Source organism: Capra hircus, chromosome 4 (genome assembly GCF_001704415.2).
Source record: "Capra hircus breed San Clemente chromosome 4, ASM170441v1, whole genome shotgun sequence".
In the NCBI taxonomy this organism is placed as follows: domain Eukaryota; kingdom Metazoa; phylum Chordata; class Mammalia; order Artiodactyla; family Bovidae; genus Capra; species Capra hircus.
In genome coordinates this window covers 26,443,305-26,465,387 of record NC_030811.1, presented here as the reverse complement: position 1 = coordinate 26,465,387, position 22,083 = coordinate 26,443,305, and the positions used below count along the sequence as shown (strand labels likewise).

The window sequence follows — 22,083 nt, the reverse complement described above, 5'->3', positions numbered from 1 at the left end:
GCTGACTATTCCAAAGTAGGCAGAAATGGAGTTTATAACCTTGCCACTGAGAAACAAGCACAGCCAGACCAATTCTACCAAAAAAACAATTTCCACAGTACAGTCATCTCTTCCTACACCAGTTTTTTTCTATTGTTAGAAAAATTACCCAATGCAAATAAATGGAAAGGGGTATGTGTGTGTGTCTATATATACACACACACACATATATATATACACACACGTCCTTTACATTTGTTCTTGGACAAGCTGTGGGAAGCATTTCTGGCAAAGCTATTTACATTCTGGATAATGATGGCAACAGTGGAACTTCTGCATGAGGAGGGGAGGAGACGGATAAAGAATAAGCTAGGAATTCAGGGAAGGAACGTTCTCAGGACTGAGCGTGTTTGCCCTGGCACGTTTTCCTTCCTTTTGGCAAAGCTATCACCACCCTAATGAATTTGTCTGCAACAACAGAATTTTCCCAACACTTGTTTCCATTCGACCAGGAACTATTTTGAAGATATTTTAAGAGAACATGTTTTGAAAACTGCTTTTATGGAAACATGACAAGTGGAAGCAGCAAGTCATTTTTAATCCACATAAGATTTTATTCACTACCAGACATGTTCTAATGGTACATTTCAGTGATTTGTTCAGATAAAATTCAGAACTCGTTCCAATTTTTTGGACAGTTATTCTCTGGTATGGCTCAAGCACTTAAAAAAAGGGGGACAACAGGTACAAACATTTCGCTGGACAGCTTACCCCCTCTGTCCTCTATCATTTATCAGAAGGAAATCAGGAGATTTGTAATTCTGGAGGAAGAATCCAAACCATGCTAAGCTGATGCAAAACTACACATCTTAGAAAATAAAAGCACAGATTATTAAAATAGGAAAATATGCCATGCTTTTGCTTGTTTCACTCACTCCAACACTCAGCTGCTCTAGAGTAACAAATCTCTTGACCCACAGGCAAATAAGCAGAGAAAGTAAATAATACCATGCCGAGTCATGCTGAAAACTGTTTTTGTTTTTTTTTTTTAATTTCAGACTGTTTCTGTATCTAATCCCAGGAGGGGATCTGTACAAAGTGTACACACTTTTGAATAACTGATACTGGATCAATATATAAATAAATAAAGGAGGCAGAAACTAACCATACTTTCCATCTTTGTTCCTTTTATTCGTGGGGATATTTTTAGTGATCAAATTTGTGGATAGAATGAAATACCAAGGGCCAATCACCTATCCAGAAATTGCATCCAGAATAATCTTGAAGAAATGAGAGGTCAAACAAGGTGACTCATGAAACAAGGTAAATCCACCCTAAGGTATAGGTATATGGGTGAAATGCACGAAAGGCAGAAATGAGAACTTTATCCTAGAGAAGAAATGAACCTGGACTTCAGATGGTTGGGGCAGCTGTGGCTGATACAATTTAATTATAAGCTTATGAATCTCTGTGAGAAAGTATTAAATTACTCTGGTGTTCCATCTTTAGGACAAATACCCATATAAAGTAGACCATTCAGAATAAAAATGATCAATTCTCTATTTTTAAAGTAGACAGAATTATTTTAAATATATTTATTAAAGATTAAATCCTATCTTCCCTAGCAGTGTCTCAGACTATAAATTTTTAAGGGCAATAACTTGGGTCTTCATTCCTAGCGTGCAAGAGGTGACTGGAATTAGGATGCTCCAGCTGCAAAAGGGGGGTGGATGCTGCCAGCTTCACGGCGACAGCTCTGCTGCCAGCTTTGTGCACCAGTGCATCCTCAGATAGATTTTTCATCTTACCTCAGATAGCCAGGCCCAGCCCGTGGCAGCCTGCACCCGGGCAGAAGTCTCTTCCGAGAGCTGAGCCTTTCCTACTCAGGAGAGATGGACCTGGGCCGGTCTCTTCTTGGGTGAGGAACCAAGCAAGGAGCTCACTCACTGCCCTGTGTCATGGGAGCTTCTGCACTGATCTTGTGTGTGTTCAGGAGATCTAAACTCAACAAGGGGTCCTCTTTCCTGTTTCTTCCTTTCTCTCTGATAATATGGAATCTGAGGAATGGGCTGGATGGATAAGAAAAGTTTATTTATAACTAAGAAAAGGTGAAGTGTTATCCTTCAACAGTACAACTCTTCTACCAGCCTAGTAGATTACCAAAACCTACTCTCTGGCAGTTCCATTTTTTGGAAGATCGCCTTCTCTTTCCTGTCTCCACAGTTTATCTTTCACTCTCCTGGTCACTCATATAACCACACTGACTCAATCAGGCAGGATTTATTTTCATGGTCAGAGACAGGGGAGTATGAGCAGAACACCCTGGACGTGAAATTTCGAGACTTAATTTCAAGTCTCTGCCACTAACTATACAAAGTTGGGGTTAAAAAATCAGGCTCCAGTCAGGCTGCCTAAGTTCCACTTAGACCTACTGAATCTCTTAGCTTTTCTGTCTCCTTGTTCATAAAGCTGGGTTAAGTAATGGTATCCACACATCACAGGTGTATCACCAAGATTTAATGAATATATGCAGAGCATGTGACCAGTAACTGGCACATAGTAAGTACTCAGTAATGTTACTATTAGCTGATAGAGTTCAGGCACATAATTTCACATCATTTTCCTCATCCTAAAAAGGAAAATATCTGCCCCAATATAACCTTCTCTTAATCCTTCAGGAATTGTCAAGCGCATTAGAAGGTATTTTGATTATGGGATATTAGTGTTTTTTTTTTTTAATAACCCTATCACACTGGAAATGGAAAATACAGCTACTCTAACATTTATTATTAAAAAGACTGTTCTGATTGCATTGGCATATGGAAAAAACACTGGAATGGAAGCTAGAAGGCAGATTCTGCAACTAGTCAGCAGTTCTGTATCTCTGCCTTCCTAGGTCTCATTTTTATCATCTTTCAAATAAGGGAACTGGATGGTATAAAACACCAAAGTTCCTTCTAGGAATATGGTTTTCACCAACCATGGTATTCACAAGAATATGAACAAAATCTTCAACTGCGTGAACAAGTTTTTCCAAGGGAACTAAGATATTATTTAGTTTTGAAAGTTTTAAATGAATTTCATTTAACTAAAGAAAACTGAAGCTAAGAATATATGTTTTCATTAGACCACCAGTCCTAAAGGGAAAGTGAATTTTATGCCCAGAAAACGTCAGAATAACTGATCAGCTCTAAAGCTAGAGGTTATCTACTATAGTTAAAGTAGGAGCTAACCTAAACAGTGAGTGAGGTAGGATTTCTATGCAGCAAATGGAAAGACTGTATAATCATAAATTGCCGAAAGTAGAATTAAAACTGACATCAGCCAGCTTCAGGAAGGAAACGGGTGAATCTTCTCACAGAAGCAAGCATGAATAAAAGCAAAGCTACCCCTCAGAGGTGATATGGGGAAGAGAAATGAAACTGACTGCTATTTTCACTCTGGCTTTACAGCAAGTTGAAGCTAAGTGGACTTAGATATTACTAACTGTGAACAACAGGTTTTTCAATGAAAGGGCCAATTTGGCAACTGACTTCTTCCATCACTGAGAATTTTAGCACTTGGCCCCCAAGTTTCTCCCCCATCAACTCCTGTCATTTTTAGTGACATAACTGCCTATACAGACCATCCTCTTCACCCTAGCCTTTCAGTTATCTCAGCTTCTCCTCAATGATCTTTCCTCAGTTCTATCTCATTCACACTCCCGGGACATGCTTTTGAAGTCTGTCATCTCTACAGACGGCTTCACTTTCAAAATCACAAATTCAGACATCCCCTCTCCAATGACAGTCTCCTATCCTTGTCAAAGTGCTTCCCACCCCCATGCACAATTCTTTGGCCTGTGAGCTCTAATCCACTGGCCCTCCCCCTTTTTTCTGCCTGTGTATGTGCGCTCATGCACACACGCTCAGTCGTCTCCGACTCTTTGCAACCCTATGGATTGTAGCCTTCTTCCTACCTACCACCCTACTTTCACTCCTTCTCCATACTAAGGCTAAGAGCTATCACCATCATCATTCTCTAGCACTCTATTAATTCCCTGCCCTCTCCCCTCCAAAATGCCCATCTACAGCGGAAGGACACCAATCATTCACAATTCTCTATACTTGGACTTGAGGATGCCGCTAAATAGGCATTCACTCACTGACTCAAACAATATTCTTCTGCAGAACAGGCAATGCACCAAGTCCTGAGTTGGGGAGATAGATTTTTAGCGAACCATACCCAGGGACTGTCTTCATGGAGTTTATATCTACTGGGTTGGCAGGGAGAAGAGATGTTAAGTAAACAAACGTACCAGTTTTTAAAAATATGCTCTCTAATCTTTTGTGGACTCAACATTCCCTATAATTTTCCTCTCTCCTTTCTGCAGTAGCTTGCTCCCCCATTCTCCAATGATTTGTACATTTTACCAGTATGCTGCAAATCTCTCCTTCCCTTTGGTCCTCCATTTCTCACTTAATAGGACTTAATAGCCCTGTGTATTTTCCATGTGAAAATGGGTGCTAATCAGCAGGACCCCTCATTGTCCCCAACAACCCCCTCATGCTAATTTCTCCTGCCTGAACACCTTGCTCATATGTCCATGGTCCTCTCAAGTACCAGTTCTATCTTGTCCCTTCCTACAGTGTCGAAGGCACCACTCCTTCATCCTCCTCCTGACCTCAAACATCACCAAGCTTTCCCTCTCTTCTAGACAACGCCCTACAATGAGCATATAAACATCCTTTGAAATCTCCAAGAAATAGAAAGCAAAGCCTTCCTTTTATCTTCCTCTAGGTATTAGCCTCCTTTGTATGCTCTCCTTAATACAGACAGATTTCTTCAAAGTAACATGGACCTACACCACAGATTTTCAACCTTGGCACCTTGATCCAACCCACTAGTATCTCTACTATTTCCCCACAACAGCAGAGTGGTCACTGAACCTGTTTAAAACACTGCAATGATCTTTTCCATTGCATTAAAAATATAACTCAATCCTTTAACCTGGCCTACAAAGCCCTAATAGGGCCTTGCCCTGCCTACCATTTGGACCCTTTCTCATATCTCACTCTCCACCCAGCCTTCCAGCCTCATCTCTCTTCCCTGAGCATGCCAGCTAAGTTCCTGCCTTGGTGTCTTTGTCTTCACAGTTTTTCTGCCTAAAATGCTCTTATCCCTGACCTTGGAAGATCAGGGCTGGCTTTTTTCCCCTTTTCATTTAAACCCCAGCTTAAATTATTTTGTCAAAGATCCCCTTCCTGAACATCTAATCTAAGACAGCTATCATGATTGTTAATTCTATTACATCAATTCTCTGAATAAACCTATCAAGGCATTAAAATTTTTGCTTTATCAGCCCCCCATCTTCATTTACCCCGAAAGGATTTAAGGGTCAAGAGACCAATCTGCTCACTTCTGTGTTCCTAGCATCTAGACTAATGCCCTGCACATAGCTGGTAGCTGATAAATTTGTTGAGCTGATTTGAAGAAATAATATAAGCTGTATCCATTTTACAAGAAAGTAGGTTCTACCTCAGTTGCCAAACATAATCTTTTCAAAACCATATCCCCCAAAATTTCATTTTCAGAACACCAGTAAAAAGAGAGCTTTTAACAATGGCTTATGGTCTCATAGCATTATCTTAACTTTTTTTTTTTTTAAGAAAACTCTTCTACTGCTATTGCTGCTGCTGCTGCTAAGTTACTTCAGTCGTGTCCGACTCTGTGCAACCCCATAGATGGCAGCCCACCAGGCTCCCTCGTCCCTGGGACTCTCCAGGCAAGAACACTAGAGTGGGTTGCCATTTCCTTCTCCAATGCATGAAAGTGAAAAGTGAAAGTGAAGTTGCTGAGTCGTGTCCAACCCTTAGTGACCCCATGGACTGTAGCCTACCAGGCTCCTCCATCCATGGGATTTTCCAGGCAAGAGTACTGGAGTGGGGTGCCACTGCCTTCTCCAAACTCTTCTACTAGAACCTTGTTTCTCTCTATTGGAATTCAAAAAATATAGATCATTACACAGTAGCACTTAACTATTTTTAAACAGGAACTACATTCAAACCCAAAGTTACAAAAGTAGAGAAGTATATTGGTGATCTTAATGGACTTTAGCTTCCTCAGTCTAAGAATTCATTCTATTTGTGGAAATACAATGGTTCAAATCAGTCTTTGTTAAATGACTGACCCCAAACCTTTCATGAATGACACTCCTCTCTATTCCAAACCGTGGTCCACTTCTGACTAAACATCACTCACTCAAAGTCACTCACACTAGTTCCTGAGGGAGTAACTATACAATGTTCCCAACCAGGAAGACACAAAGGAAAATGGTAAGTATTCTAAGCTCTAGAGTTAGTCATACACCATATTATAGATCTCCATCCCAAAAATACTGTGAGGTAATTTCTGGCCATGGTGAAATAAAAAGTGTATTATGCCAGAAGAGTCTGCTAAATCTGTCAATGAAAAAGGGGAAACCATTTCCCTTAACCACTAGCACAAGTAAAAAGAATACGGTACACTGATCATCAGAATACCTTTTTAATTAAGAACTGGCAGCAGACTGGGAATTTCAGAACGAAGTCTGAGGTTACCTAGTCTAGTTTCCTTTCGGAACAGAATGACCTAAAACCATTCTATTTATGATAGTCTGAACTAGTAAAGGCCACTGGTATGGCTCAAAATAGCATTCTAATTTTTGTTATTGCCCATGACTTTCATTTTGTTTCTATTTACTTAAATGGATTTGACTACCTCCTGCCATATGCTACTGACATCAATTATACTGTGGAATAAGCTTGGTTTTCCCCTAGCCATTCTATCAACACTTGGCAAACCATGATGTGGTCTCTCCAGAATCTTGCTCTCAACCAACCACTCCTTTTACGCAGTCAGCTTTGGTATTATCAAATTACACTCCAGACACACAGTGTGTGTAGCCTACTCTTGGGAGAAGGTCCTCCTCACTGTTCACATGGAGATACACACGTGTAGTACTTTGTAGTTAGCTTCTAGACTTGTTAGCTGGCTCTTACAACACAGTTTTCCATTTTAAGAAAGTTATCAATAGTGACAGAGTTCTTGAGCTCGTCTTAAGGTTACTTACAAAAGATTCTGTAATATTCTATAGTTCTATCTGAAATCAGTAGAATGCATGTCTCTTAATATATTAGCCAGTAGTCATTTAAAAATAAGGTGCAATGACAACTTTAAAATATTCTCTTGGATGCTATTGTTCAAGTAACATAGGTAGATCTGCTGGATACTACTGCAGATCTTGAAGCAACCTTTTCAAGACCTTTAAAGGCTGAAAGCCTTAAATCCAATACTTTATGTCATATTTTATTAAAGACATAATTTTTACCCCTTGGGTTAGAGACAGAAAGAGAAAGATAAATATTGTATTCTAACACAATCAAAAGGATTTCTGTTATTAATAGCTACAAAGGGGTCTTTTTGGTTCACATGAAGAGAAAAATGGAACAAAGGAGAACCTGTGGAAGAGTCAGACTGAAAAGAGCAGGTAAGAATTGCTCAAAGTAACAGGACAGGAGAAGGGAAAAGGCGAAGGCAAAAAGGAGAAGAGAGGAGTGGAGAATGGTTACATGTAAAGGTGCAAAGATGCTCCAAGATGGAGTAAACCAGACTGTAAGCAGAGAGACAAAGGACATACTACGTACACTTACACGCTGCTGCTGCTGCTAAGTCACTTCAGTGTGTCACACTTACATGCACAAGTAATTAAAACTGAAGGAAAAAAATTAAGGGGAGTGGTGGGAAACATGGGGGCCAGCAGGCCCTTAGCAAACTGAGAATTCTGACCAAGCACTGCTTGATGGCTTTCTGGAACAACAGACAGGAAAAGCATAGACTCAGACAAAGATGCAGACAGGACATCCGAAAGACACACACTTGCCATAAGCTTCTTAAATACTTACTTTTATAATAAAAGGGAACTTCCTATAGACTATTTGGGAATTACAGGAAAATGGCTTTAATTCCTTTAACAGCCATGGATAACCATAGCCAAAATTTGGCATTCAAACTTGGTATTTGCCGAGAAAAAAATTATAGTTACACTATTTTATCTTTTTTTTGGGCTGTGCTGTGTGCAACTTGCAGGATCTTAGTTCCCTGACCTGAGCCCCTGGCAGTGAGAGTACCAAGTCCTAACCACTGGACCACCAGAGGATTCCCTCTTGTGTGTTCTTTCATTAAAGATGGTGTTAACTATTTACAACAGCTAGAACATGGAAGCAACCAGATGTCCATTGACAGATGAATGGATAAAGAAGTTGTGGTACAGATATACAATGGAATATTTCTCAGCCATAAGAAGGAATGCATCTGAGTCCTAATAAAGTGGATGAACCTAGAACCTATTATACAGAGTGAAGTCAGTCAGAAAGAGAAAGATAAATATTGTATTCTAACACATATACAGAATCTAGAAAAATGGTACTGAAGAATTCACTTACAGGGCAACAGTGGAGAAACAGACAGAGAATAGACTTATGGACATGGGGAGAGGGGAGGAGAGGGTGAGGTGTATGGAAAGAGTAACATGGAAACTTACATTACCATATGTAAAATAGACAGCCAACGGGAATTTGCTGTATGGCTCAGGAAACTCAAACAGGGGCTCTGTATCAACCTAGAGGGGTGGGATGGGGAGGGAGATGGCGGGGGAGGTTCCAAAGGGAGGGAATATATGTATACCTATGGCTGATTCATGTTGAGGTTTGACAGAAGATGACAAAATTCTATAAAGCAATTGTCCTTCAATTAAAAAATAAATAAATAAACATGGTGTTAAAATATTAAAATATGAGTAATGGCTGTAAAACATTTTGTCCATTAGTATGTACTGTAATTCGGACATTCCTGGCAGTATCCAGTGGTTAAGATTCCACGCTTCCACTGCAGGGAGCACAGGTTCTATCCTTTGTTGGGGAACTAAAGGTCCGACATGCTATGTGGCGTAAGAAAGGTGGGGGATAAAAGGAACCAAAATTTAACTACTTTATTTATCAACTGAGTCGTTAGGTTGCTTCCAACTTTTAAGTTTTAAAAATAAGACTGCAATTTACATACTCCTGTGCATTAATCTTAGTGTACAGGTCTGAATATTTCCTTATTTTAAGTAAAATCATTCAAAGGATATGAAATTTTATCAACATATACTGCTAGGTTGGCTGTATCATAATACCTTTGCCAACAATGTTTAACTTGCCAATTTAGAAAGTCATATATTTTCTTATTTTTTAATCTTTGCATCATTTGGATTGGATACAAAACTATTTTGTATTCTATGCTAATTGGTCATTTTTCATTTTTAGGGAAAAAATTGCTCTATGTGACCTCTTTATATACGGGATCACTCATCTTTATTTCCTCCCAGGCAGCAACTGCAAGTCTGTTTCCTTAGATGGGTAAAAGCTTTTCCTTAGCTGGGCACATGTGTAATGACTGAAAAGTGTGAATCTAGAGTACGGACTATGACAGTCTCTGCAGCAACTTCTTTGCATAGCACAAAATCCTCATGGCCTGGGCATTACTTGAGGTTTTGAAAGAGTATTTATAAAGTCCTTATGTTCACCTTCACCTCTCTGAAGCTTTGTAAAGACTCTATTCTCAAACATGAGATACAATTCGTGTAAACATCTATCTCCTCCATATATTCTCTTCCTCAATTGAGGTGCTGAGTCACACTTCTCCTAAAAAGCAATGAAATGCTGTCACTAGAGCAAATGCAATATTTTAAATACACTGATATTTTTTTCCTCCCAACTGGTGAAAGCCTTTTACAGCCTTCCTAAGTATCTGGTGGAATGCCATATATCATATATCCTGAATATTTAATACACTGGTCAATATCAAACATGCACACAGTCCATTTAATTACATTATCTCATTTTCTAGAAGAGGAAACAATTCAGGTAAGTATCATCAGAGTCAAGGAGAACTGGGACCAGAACCATTCTTTCCTGATAATCAGTCCACTGACCAATCAGACCCTCCTAACTACGCGGTGACATGCCCAGGAGCATTGCTCTCATTCTAGTTTCTGAATGGGGAGAGAAAAGCCTGGACCTTCAAATAAATCAGAACTTAGAGATTCAAATATGATTTATATCAAAGCAGTCTCTCTGGAAGACGATGCAAATATTTCAATGATGTTACAACTGATTAAAGGAGTTTTAGAATTTCTTTCTGAAAGAGCCCAAAGGGCCAGTTTAAAAAGTAAATCATAACTCTTAAACTTCAGTCAGTTTCATAATCATGTATCATTAAAGACTTCAACTGATGCTACTCAGTTTTTCAATTCATCTTATTCTCTGGAATTAAATGACCTTTAGCCATTTCAAAAATTTATATCCAGCTTCAAAGCATCAAGACTCGCCATCACTCATGATATTCAAAGAGAATGTAAAATTTCAAAAGATGAGCTTATTAAGATGTTTGGAACAATGATGGCTTTGTAAGAATAAGCTGGTAACTTCCCCAGGAGGCTGTTAATATTCCTTCTCTTTCCAAAGAGGAATTAAGATCTAAGTAAATTAAGGAGTTAATTTACTTACTTAAAGATAAAATTGTTTTTAAAAGGACTTTTTCAGTTGCATGTCAAGCAGTCAGGTAACTATTGAAAATTCCCTTAAACTGTGTTTGGAATTTACAGTTTGCCTGTAAAAGTACATTGCATATACACTTAAATATTTAGAGAAAAATGTTTTAAAGTACATTTTTATGTTCTTTATGTAAATAATAATATCCACCGAGGGACAGGATTATAAGACATTTTAATTTTTCTTTAGTTTTGCTCACCTGGACCTTCTTACACTCCTATGGATAAGGAGCATTTATACAATTAAAAAATATACCTAGCAACATTAAACAAAAAAGTATACATAGATATATATTTTAAAACCCCAAGACCTAACCATCAAAACACTTAATCTAAATTTACACATCTTAATATTTAAGAGATCAAAATTTGGCTCTGAAAGAAGGGTATGCTTGCTTACATACTATCAAGGCAGGGTTTAAAAAGAACAGTGAGGTTGGATTTATCTTATTTCCTCTTCTGTATAGTTCTGCAGCTATCTATTACAATTCAAAAACAAACCCTTGCCTACTCTGCAGGAGCAACTACCTCTCAAAATGTTTAAAGCACACTGCAACAGTAATTACATTGTTGATGACCTGAAAATGGGTCACCCCACACGACTGATTAAAATTCTTACCCAATCTTCCTCTGGAGGAAACAGGACAGCTTGTAAAATATTTCAACTCTATCTACTTCCCTAAGAGAAGATGGTACATACACATTTGTAGGTATTATCAAGTTCTAAAAGCACACAGAAAGGGAAAGGAAACATTTTCAAGAAGTTAAGTTAGCCTAGTCATTTGTCCTAACCAATTTCATGTTACATCATTAACTTAAGAAAGTACAGAGGCTTCTGTTGCATCATTAGTTAACAAACAATGTCTGAAGTTCAGATAGTTTTACTTTGAAAGTTATGATGAAATAATTGTTACCTGGAAACATGCTAAGATTTGAGAAATGACTACATTTCTGTAGGATATGTAATTGCACTTCTTGGTTCATTGTTAGTTTCATCAAGCTATTCTGTTTCCTTTCTGACCAGGAATCTAGGTTTAGCAAGCAAATTTTTAGTTCTATAGGTAAATAGTTACTTATGAAATATACCTGAATGAATTTATATGGTTTGGATATTCTGTTTATAAAGGTTTAAAGATTCTATCTACATTCCACCACACTAGGAACTGAGAAACAGCTGCTGTCCCATCTGTGCTAAGGTATTAAGTCAGATACACTCAGGAATTGTCTCAAAGATTCAACACCTCAGAGCACCCTTCCTATATCACCATCTGATAACTCTACAGTTTGCAGGTTCTTAAAGCAATGGGAGATTTCCAATTCAATTACCCATAAAGTATCTCCTCAACTGTTGTTTAGTTGCTAAGTCATGTTTGATTCTTTTGCGACCCCATGGACTACAGCTCCCCAGGCTTCTCTGTCCATGGGATTTTCCAGGTATGAATACTGCTGTGCACTGCCATTTCCTTCTCCAGGGAATCTTCCCGACGCAGGGACTGAACCTGTGTCTCCTGCATTGGCAGGTAGATTCTTTACCACTGAGCCACCTGGGAGGCAAGCCCATCTTGTTAAATATCAAGTTTAAAACTCAGCTAAGGGCCCTTCAGAGGAAATTACCAGTTTATTCTTAAAACGAACATGAAGAGTTCCCAGGCTATAAAGGAATTATATAGATGCTCTATAGTATTTTTATAGCCTTAAAGTGTAAAACATATAAAGTACCTAGCTGTTAGGGGGACAAGTCACTGCATTTGATTGGAAATTACTAACATTTCCACATTATTTATCCCGGACAGAAATATGGGGGCTTAGAATTAAAACACAAAGCTCGGAATGTCTTTGGTTCACCTCTTTTAAAAAAACCCTTTTTCGGGGGCAAGGGAGAAGTGTAAACTCCAAGAGTTTTAAGCATTAGCTCTGATAATTCTGAATAAGTGATTCACTGTGACAGAGAACGCTCTAAACATATTCCAATTTTATTTTCTTCCTCCTTCTTAAAATTGGCCCATTCTTTGTAACATCTAAAAATCATCTACAGAATGAAAATTTTAAAAGCTAGCTTAAGTTAGCTAAGTTACTACCATTCTACAGTCTCAAAATAGTTAAAGGTATCAAGCTCAACCAAAATATACCCCCACAGCATCTGATGCTAATACCTAAACTGTCACTAAATGCCTTAATGGGGGTGATAAGTTAATATCACCAATTAGGGCAGAAGATGAAGGTGAGGAAAAAATACCCCACTGAGGTTATTTTATGTAACCCTACTGAGGTTTGTTTCTATTCTACTTTCTTTAGCCGTTTAGAGGGTTAAAAAGATTTGGAAAGAATGGAAAAAGGTACATAGAGTTGGAGTGAACAAAAGCAAAAGTAGGGTATAAGGAGGATTTTTAAATGACAGAACCAGAATAGGCACTATATAATATTCATTTCAATAATCTGGCATTTAAAATGAGATTTAAGATGTTTATTATTTCACTGCTAATAGCCTGAATGGACAGTGGGTCTTAAAATTATTTAATCTGACCCTAAAAGACAGAAAAATCTAGAGTTACAGTCATTACAAGCATGCAAAGGATATATTTAAATACCTTTTATCACACTATGGAAGTCCCTCCTTAAAATTACTAAATAACCTAAGCCAAAATAAGGGGGAAAATTCAGTAGAGCAAATACTTCTGGAATTAATTAACTCCCATAAAATGTAGGCTTGGTTTTTTTTTTTCCCCCCTCCATTTCAAAATTCTCTAAGGAAAGAAACTGGGTAGTTACATACCTATAGAAGGAGATTTGAAAGGGTATTTATCAGGAAGATCCACTCTAACTTTCCATACTCCGCCTTCATACGGTGCTGAAATAAAAGCAAAAATGTTAAAACGTTAGAATTGTCTCCAAATTAGAAAAGAGAATCTGAGTGTAAGTTAAACATTAAATTCTAATCTCTTTTGAGAATCTTGCAAATTAACTGCTTCAAAAGTCAGGGAACTCTTATAACTAGTAGGTACTCTATGTTCAAATGTAATACTTTCCTTAAAAAAAAAATCTAGAATTAGCATAGATTCATTTTCTCTTTCAAATTTACCTGATTCTTCAAACACTGTTCAATTATTTGGTAATAGCTTACTATCTCAGTCTATCCTGTACCTAACCCACTCCTCCCCACAAACAACAAAAACATTTCTACAAAACCCAGAATTCACAATTTATGTTTAATACTGTCTCACAGGGCTTCCCTAGTGGCTCAGATGGTAAAGACCCACCTGCAATGCAGGAGACCCGGGTTTGATCCCTGGGTTGGGAAGACCCCTGTAGAAGGGAATGGCTACCCACTTCAGCATTCTTGCCTAGAGAATTCCAAGGACAGAGGAGTCTGGCAGGTTACAGTCCATAAGGTTGCAAAGAGTTGGACATAACTAAGCAACTAAGTCACACTAACACAGAGATAAGAGAAAAAGCATATAGAATATTTATCCTAACAGCAAGATTTCCTTACTGGTTCTAGAATTCAATTAAATTTGCTTTTCAAGAACTATACATATCACCATCTATCTTGATATTCACATCGTCTATTAAGAAATATAAATAAAATAGAAAAACACATACCAACACATATACTTACTTCCTTGTGGTCCATAAAACTTCACTACAAATTCATTGAGTCCTCCTAGGATAGTAACCTCATGCTTACTTTCAATACTAGGGTGGAAGGTAAAGGAAATCACACAAGCTCTATGTTACCCAGAACTAAAGATGGTACCCCCAAGATATGCCAATGAAAGTGTTACCAACATTTTACAAGAAGCCAGTAAAATATAAAATATGATAATAATTCTGGTAGTTTAAAGGCAATATATACTCCTGTGAAAAGAATATGAATGAACTTTAGATTCAGGGAGATTGGTGCTCAAATCCCAGGACTGCCATTTGGTGGGTTTGAGCCTAGATAAAACAATGTAAACTCACTCCCTGAGCCTTCTGTTCTTGGCAAATCAGGAAAACACCATTTTACAGACCTCTGTGAAGAATAAATGGGTTAAGTATGTTGATGTGTAAGACTGCATTGTGTATGTAAGTAAATGAAAAACAGGAACTTAATTTTAGCTTTTCTCCCCTCTGTTCTCTCCCCACCCCAACCTCTCCCCAGTGATCCTTTAACATAAATCCAGTGTTCCCTTTAGTCAAATTCAAGCATTCAGTAAAACACTGATTTTCTTGAACTGGAAATGCGTGCCTAAAATTACAGATTTTCTAAGGAAGTCCTGATAATTTTCTCCTGGCTTAGAGAATAACTGAAATGACTAGTGATACAACTGTGCTGTAAAAGCAGCACTGCCAAATGCAAAAAAACAGCCAAAAAATAAATAAATATATATATATACTTTTAAACTTTGTCTGTAGTATTTATTTTCAGCTACTCTTCCTCACTCACAAGCCTCTATCCTCCTTAGGCTGGCCTCTAGCTCTGTATGTGTTTAGGGGCTCGAATCACAGAGCGCTGGCACTTCTGGGTTCTCTTCCTCGTTGATTTTGTGTGTCCTGAGACTCATTCTTTTAAGGTGCTAAGATTCAATTACAGAAACCAAAACAACCCATTTCCAGATGATAGGGCTTCTGGTCTAATTTCTGTTTTGTCTCTGCTTTGTGGTCTAACCCAATAATGACTTTAGTGATAAAAATTTTAGGTGGCGGGGGCTTTGGAGAACTCTCAAATCCCACTGGAACATTAAAAAAAAAAAAAAAAAACCACCATAAGAAGATATGACAGACTGGCCTCATCTTTCTCAATCAGAAGTACAAATTACATTTTAATTATGTGTACTATTATACAAAAAGAAAAATGCCAAATAAAATTTAAGTGATCTCTTAAATAGAGAAAAACGTTATTTTTTAAGGCTTGAAATTTGACTCTCCAAATCCTCTGTCCTGTAGGTCACAGAACAGAGGTCAGGTGTATTTTTGGCAAAGTCCTTGCTTAAGAGTAACTAGAGATATTAAGTAAGATAATGTAGTCTATTCGATCTCATTCTTTTCTAAACAAAAACTACTTTTAATAACATGCATATTGAAAGGGTTCAAATAGCAACCACATTGGAAAACTGGCTTCATTCCTCTTGGTCAGATGACACATGAGTGTAAGCTCTGGTGTACTAACTCCTTCCTGGCCAGTCACACTCTGACACCCCTCTACAAGCATTCCAAAGCTAATGCTAATGTAGTAAGTTAAAGTAAGTGCTTGTTTTAAAACAAAAACAACCCAACAAGCTCCCTCGCATTAGTAAAAGAAAAAGTCAAATCTAGTTACAATAAACAAAATTAAATACAAACAATTAAATTCTCAAAGAAAACAAACAAAAAAATTTTGAAGATAAAAAAGGTTTAAGAATGACACCAAAGGCAGAAACCACACAGGGAAAAATTAGCAGATGTAAGCACACATACACGTTTAAAACTTCTTCATTATAAAAAACAAAGGAGAAAGCACACACTAGGAAGAAAAGCCCAGAACAGCCAAGTTAAGAAAACTGAAATTAAGCCATAAAAAGCCCAACTCATTAGTTTAAAAATGAGATATTTTCCATTATTAATTGATAGAGATAAAGGAGCTAGATAAAACCCAATGTTCAGTGGAGTATAAATTAGCATTCCTGAGACCAAATTTAAGCACTATACTCTAAAAATGAATTTACTCTTTCACTCAAATTTCACTTCTTTGAAGTTATTTTAAAAAATAAACAAAACACAACACTGCTGGCAGGAGTGTGATACAGTTTCGACCACTTGAACACTGTTGGCATGGTAAGCTGCACACACATATGCCCTATATCCATCAGCACTATTGCTAGTAGACAGGAAGAGCTATGTTCACCAAAATACATGTTTCAGAATGTGCATAAAAGGCCTCCCTGGTGGCTTAGTCAAAGGTAGAGAATCTGCCTGTCAATGCAGGAGACAGAGGTCCCATCTCTGGTGCAGAAGATCCCACATGCCTCAGGGCAACGAAGCCCATGCACCAAGATCATTGAGCCTGTGCTCTAGAGCCTAGGAACCAAAGCTACTGAAGCCCGAGTGTCCCGGAGCCTGTGCTCAGCAACAGTGAGAAGCCCTTGCCCTGTAACGGGAGAGGAGCCCCCACTTGCCACAACTAGAGAAAAGCCTGTGAGGCAGGAAATACCCAGCCCAGCCAATAAATTAAAAAAATTTAAAAAACAGTGTTCATGGGGGGTTCAGGATGGGGAACACGTGTATACCTGTGACAGATTCATGTTGATGCATGGCAAAACCAATACAATATTGTAAAGTAATTAACCTCCAATTAAAATAAACAAATTTATATATATATAAAGAATGTTCATATAGCACTATTTATAATATCCAAAAGTTAGGTCACAACCCAAAAGTTTATCAACAATAAAAAGAATAAATTATGGTACAGCTGGGCTTCTCTGGTGGCTCAGTGGGAGAGAATCTGCCTGTGAATGAAGGAGACATGGGTTCGATCTCTGGGTCAGGAAGATCCCCTGGAGAAGGAAATGGCAACCCACTCCAGTATTCTTGCCTGGGAAATCCCCAGGGACAGAGGAGCCTGGTGGCTTACAGTCCATGGGGTCACAAAGGAATCAGATACGACTTAGCGACTAAACAACGGTACAGTCACCCAACAGAGTATTACATAGCAATAAAAAATGAACCTGGAACTTCCCCGGTGGTCCGGTGGCTTAGACTCTATACTTCCAACGTAGGGGGTGAGGGGTTGATCCCTGCTGGGGGAACTAAGATCCCACATGCCCAACAGTATAGTCAGAAAAAAACAAAAACAAAACCAATAACAACCACTACAAGTAAACGGATGAACTCTCACAGACATTACAGTTAAGTAAAAGAAGCCAGATACTAAAGAGCACATACAGTATGATTCCATTCACACAGTTCAAACAGGCTAAATGAATCAAGATGCTGGAAATTAGGATAGTTACCCCCTAGTGGGGACTGTGGTCATTGTAAAGGGGTTTGAAGGGGACTTCCAGAGTGCGGATTACACGTTTACACTTCCATTTTATCAGTGAGCTACAAAAATGATTTGTGCACTTTCTGTATACCTATTAAAAAGTTTACTAAAAGTAAGACTATCTGATGCATGTATAATTTTTTTTAACCATAAATTTTAAAAATGAAAATAATTTGAGTATTTTGAGTATTTTTTTGTCTTGAATTTTTCTTTTGGCCATGCCACGTGGCTTGTGGGATCTCAGTTCCCCAACCAGGGATCGAACCCAGGCCTTCAGCAGTGAAAGCAGAGTTCTAACCACTGGACTGCCAGGGAAGTCCATAATTTAAGTATTTATCACTAGGAAACTGGTTGAAAGAATTATAAGCCATTTATACAACAGGCTGTTATCAGTGTCCATTAGTGTATACCAGTGCCTTCTCACCATCTAGAGCTCCTCTAATATATGTTTCTGTTTAATTGGGAGGTACCCAGAAGTAGTCAAGATGAATATACTGTAGTGCCACATAAGATATCTCCGATATTCAACTCAAAAAACTGCAAGGATAATAATGGAGTAAGGTAGGGGATTAAATGAGTTTAACAAAAGTCAAACTAATTTTACAATATAAAATTCTATAGAAGCAGCATTCCCTATCAGACCTAATTTGCTATGAATGACATTCATCTATAGCAATTAGTTAATTAATCATTAAAAAGTATAAGTTATCTATATGAATGTCCCCTCTAGAAAATTGAAGATATCTTTTCTATCCTTTAGGTGGATGCAGTAAATGTGAGTTTCTTTCATTTTGTGATCTGTCTGGGATTAGTCCATGCTTTTATCTATTTTCCAAAGAAGATTCTCCTTTCGAAAACGTCATGTTAAAATGAGATTAGAAATTAATGCTCCAAATTTCCTCTTTCCCAGGATCCCGGGTATAACCCACATTCCAGATACACTGGGTCTGTCTTTAATTATACTTATACTGTAAATTAAAGAGTTCTTATAGTCCACTTCATATGAAAAGCTAAAAGTAAACTGAAAGAAACCTTTAAACACTTCTACAAAGTTGGTAAAATGAAGAAGCTGTGCTAAATTTATGCTGCCTTGCAATGGTACAGATACTAAATCAGATGGAAAAAAAAAATTAAGTTTAGTTGAAAGAAAAACACTGCATTAAAAATAAGTCATTCCATCACCATGAATGAATGACTTGCCCCAAAAAACTATAAAATTACTTGACTACTGTTGCCATGTGTATTTACGGTACAGGCCATGAGTTTCTTTCTGCTCTCTGCTGTAAAGTCAAGGGCGAGGAAAGCAAATGAGAAGGCAGGTTACAATGACAAAAATAATGATCTATTTTGGATATGTGCTGGTCAGACTAGTAGCCTGGTGGGAACTCACTAGAAGGTTCCTTCATTACTGTCTCACTTTCAAAGTCTGAAAATGTAAGACACCCTTCAGATACTGTTCTGGTAAAAATAAGTTAAATCCATAAAACTCACATTTTACTCACTTCTAAGTTATTTGTAAAATACTGCTTTTTACTTACTTAGTGTTTCACTATTAAGGAATATCAGCATTTTCAGTAGAATAATGATCAACATTCCCAGGAACCCAAGTTCATTTCACTTTTAAAATGCCAGCCACCCACCACCGTATTTTCCTTGAATGGTACTATGATTACACAATCTAATATTTAAAGGTTAATGCCAAACTGTCAAGAGGCAACTGACATTCTTGGCAAAACGTGTCTATTGGGATTTTAGAAATGATTTCTATGTAGTTCTGGGATGTTCCAGAAAGCGAGTCAAGGGCCAAGTCTGTTAAACAGGTCAAGGATTCAGACAGCATGGTTTCCTGAATTTTATTAAGATAAAAGATGGTGACCTCCCTGAGCTGCGTCCATGGCAGTAAGTAACCAGGATAAAGAATGGGCTTCTTCTGTGAAGAGGGTAAAAGCTACCTGCATGGCTTTCTATCTACATGTTCAGATCAGTCTGCTTCCAACTCTCCTTGCAATTAACTACATTACGAAAATTGAAGAAACTAGGCAACTTTCTCTACCTAGCTTTCTTGATAAAAATATGGTATGTCTATTAATCCAGTAAGGTTCAAAAATAACAAAGATAATACTTTGGGGGTTATGTTTACAAAGAATCCTTCTCCTTTAAAGATATAAACTGAAATATTTATTAAAATGTATGTGTAGGATTTACTTCAAAATAACTCATTTAGGAGAGAGAGGTACAGAAGAAAGGACACTGACCTTGAGTCAACAATTACTGAATCTGATGATGAGTACATGGGGGTTCATTATGCGTTCTCTCTCGTTTGAAATTTTGTTGTAAGTTCTGAAAAGTTAATGTAGTCAGTTATCAGAACTTTAGTATTTAACACGCACGACAATTTAGAAGAACTTAGCTACTGTAGCTCTCTTAAGGGCTTACAAAATAATTCAACATTTTCCTGAGGTCCAATATTTAGTTTGAGGAAGAAAAAAATTAGCAAATGATCAGGTCCAGTGGTAGTCCAGGTCCCTGGTAGCCCAGTGGTTAGGCTTCCATGCTTCCATTGCAGGGAGCACAGGCTGGATCCCAGGTCAAGGAACTAAGATCCTGAGTGCCGTGTGGTGTGGCCCAAAAACAAAAAATTTAGCAAGTGATCTAGTACTTAAGAAAAGAAGGACTTCATAGTGAAAGAGAAAAATACTGTGCCAAGATAGACAAATTCTAGAAGAATCAAATTTAAGTGGATTCAAAAGGATGTCTAAGAAAAATCTAACTGCAATGAAGGACGATGAGCATGGCTTTTGCATATTCATGACAAATAGCCTCTGGGCAAAATAATTGCAGACATGGCTTTGCTTAAATTATAAGAAAAAAACTGGTCATGTGTAATATCAAAGGCTCCTTGTTGAGATGAAAGTTTTAATTTTTTTTTAAAGTTTTTTAATGTTTGTGTTCTTTGTATTAAGAGGAAGGGAGACTTCTATTCAAAGGAGAAATAATAAAAATAGCAGAAATAAAAGCTACTGAGAACAAGCATAGGGCAAAAAAGATGAAAGGTAGTAAGAGGGAAATATACACACACAATGTATAATACAGTGTGTAATACAATGTCAAGAGGAATCACCAAAACAATATATTTGTGCCTTATCTCTTAAGCTCAGCAGTTTTATTCCTTGTATTTCCCACCCCCCATGAAATATTTATGCTTTCTACATGACTTAATAGAAATCTATAAGCTGGGCTATGGGGAGTATAATGTTAGCATCTATTAAATTCACAAAGATCACAGGCTTAAATTTCTACTGAAAGTTATGCTACACATTTCCCACACACATACTACAAGGCAAACAAAAACCACTCTGAAACTGAATCTGCCTTCAAGAAGCTTAAATTTTAGCAAAAGAACGTAAGATCTGTATAAGTAAATGCAAAAAAAGTTTGCATAAAGTGTATTAGAGTTTAGAGTAGAAAGAGTGCAGCTAGGTAGAGAAAGAAAGAGAGAGAGAGAGAGAGAGAGAGAGAGAGAGAGATGGTTTGCTATGGAAAGGCAGGACTGCTGCTATACAGTACTACAAAATACAATGATGCCCTTTAAGAAATATACTTCTTTCCTGAAATAGAAATTTCCCATACTCTTAGGCTGAAGAGATTGGCATGTTCTTTTCCTAGTTTCTCTTCCTTCTTTAGCCACGTTTGAGAACTGTCACTGGGCTACCATTCCTTAAGATGGATCTATGATAGGTTACAAAAATCAGAACCAAAGTTCATGAAATTTTTTTTTTTTAAACAGGGTAAGTAATTCTAAGTAAGATATTCTCCAATACATGATTTTTAGCTGTATGTTTTCAGGTTTAAAGCAAGCCAAACAACTCTGGAGGGAAGCGTGTGCTCAGTTGTGTCTGACTCTTTACAACCCCATGGACTGGAGCCCACTAGGCTCCTCAGCCCACGGGATTTTACAGGCAAGAATGCTGGAGTGGGTTGCCATTCCTTTCTCCAGGAGATCTTCTCAATTCAGGGATCGAACCCACATCTCTTGTGTCTCCTGCATTGACAGGTGGGTTGTTTACCATTAGTGCCACTTGGGAAGCCCAATGTGTGGTATAAGAGGGGACATGGCTTATTTTAAAATAGTCTCTTCAGGGAATTCCCTGGCAGCCCAGCGGTTAGGTCTTGGTGTTTCCTGTGCAGGGGACACAAGTTTGATCCCCTGGTTGGGGAACTAAGAGCCTACAAGGCACATGGTACAGCCAAAATTAAAAAAAATAAAATAAAAACACCTTCTTCAAAGTAAATATGCACTGTCTGGAAGTAAGTAGAGCAAAAAATTTGACAACTTACTATGATATACGGAACACTGAAAGCCTCATTATCTAAGTGGTAAAAAGTAGCATGCATGATTTCTTAAATTTCACAAAGATAGTCCAAAAATTAAGTTAAAAACCAAGCATGTTCATTACCACCCAGCAGTCTATAAATTACACTATCCTTTGGA

The 22,083-nt window shown here is 37.8% G+C and overlaps 1 protein-coding gene across 2 annotated transcripts in view; it reads right to left on the bottom strand.

Moving 5' to 3' along the window:
- Positions 1–22,083, bottom strand: part of UBE2H (ubiquitin conjugating enzyme E2 H) — a 101,043-nt gene that overhangs the window by 30,295 nt on the left and 48,665 nt on the right. The window contains exons 2-3 of one of the 2 annotated variants that reach the window (XM_018046929.1): positions 14,205–14,281; positions 13,362–13,436 (exon numbers count right to left, since the gene is read on the bottom strand). In XM_018046929.1, the coding sequence (XP_017902418.1) occupies positions 13,362–13,436; positions 14,205–14,281 (152 nt within the window). The remainder of the gene's footprint in view (positions 1–13,361; positions 13,437–14,204; positions 14,282–22,083) is intronic. The other variant, XM_005679467.3, reaches the window with a different exon arrangement.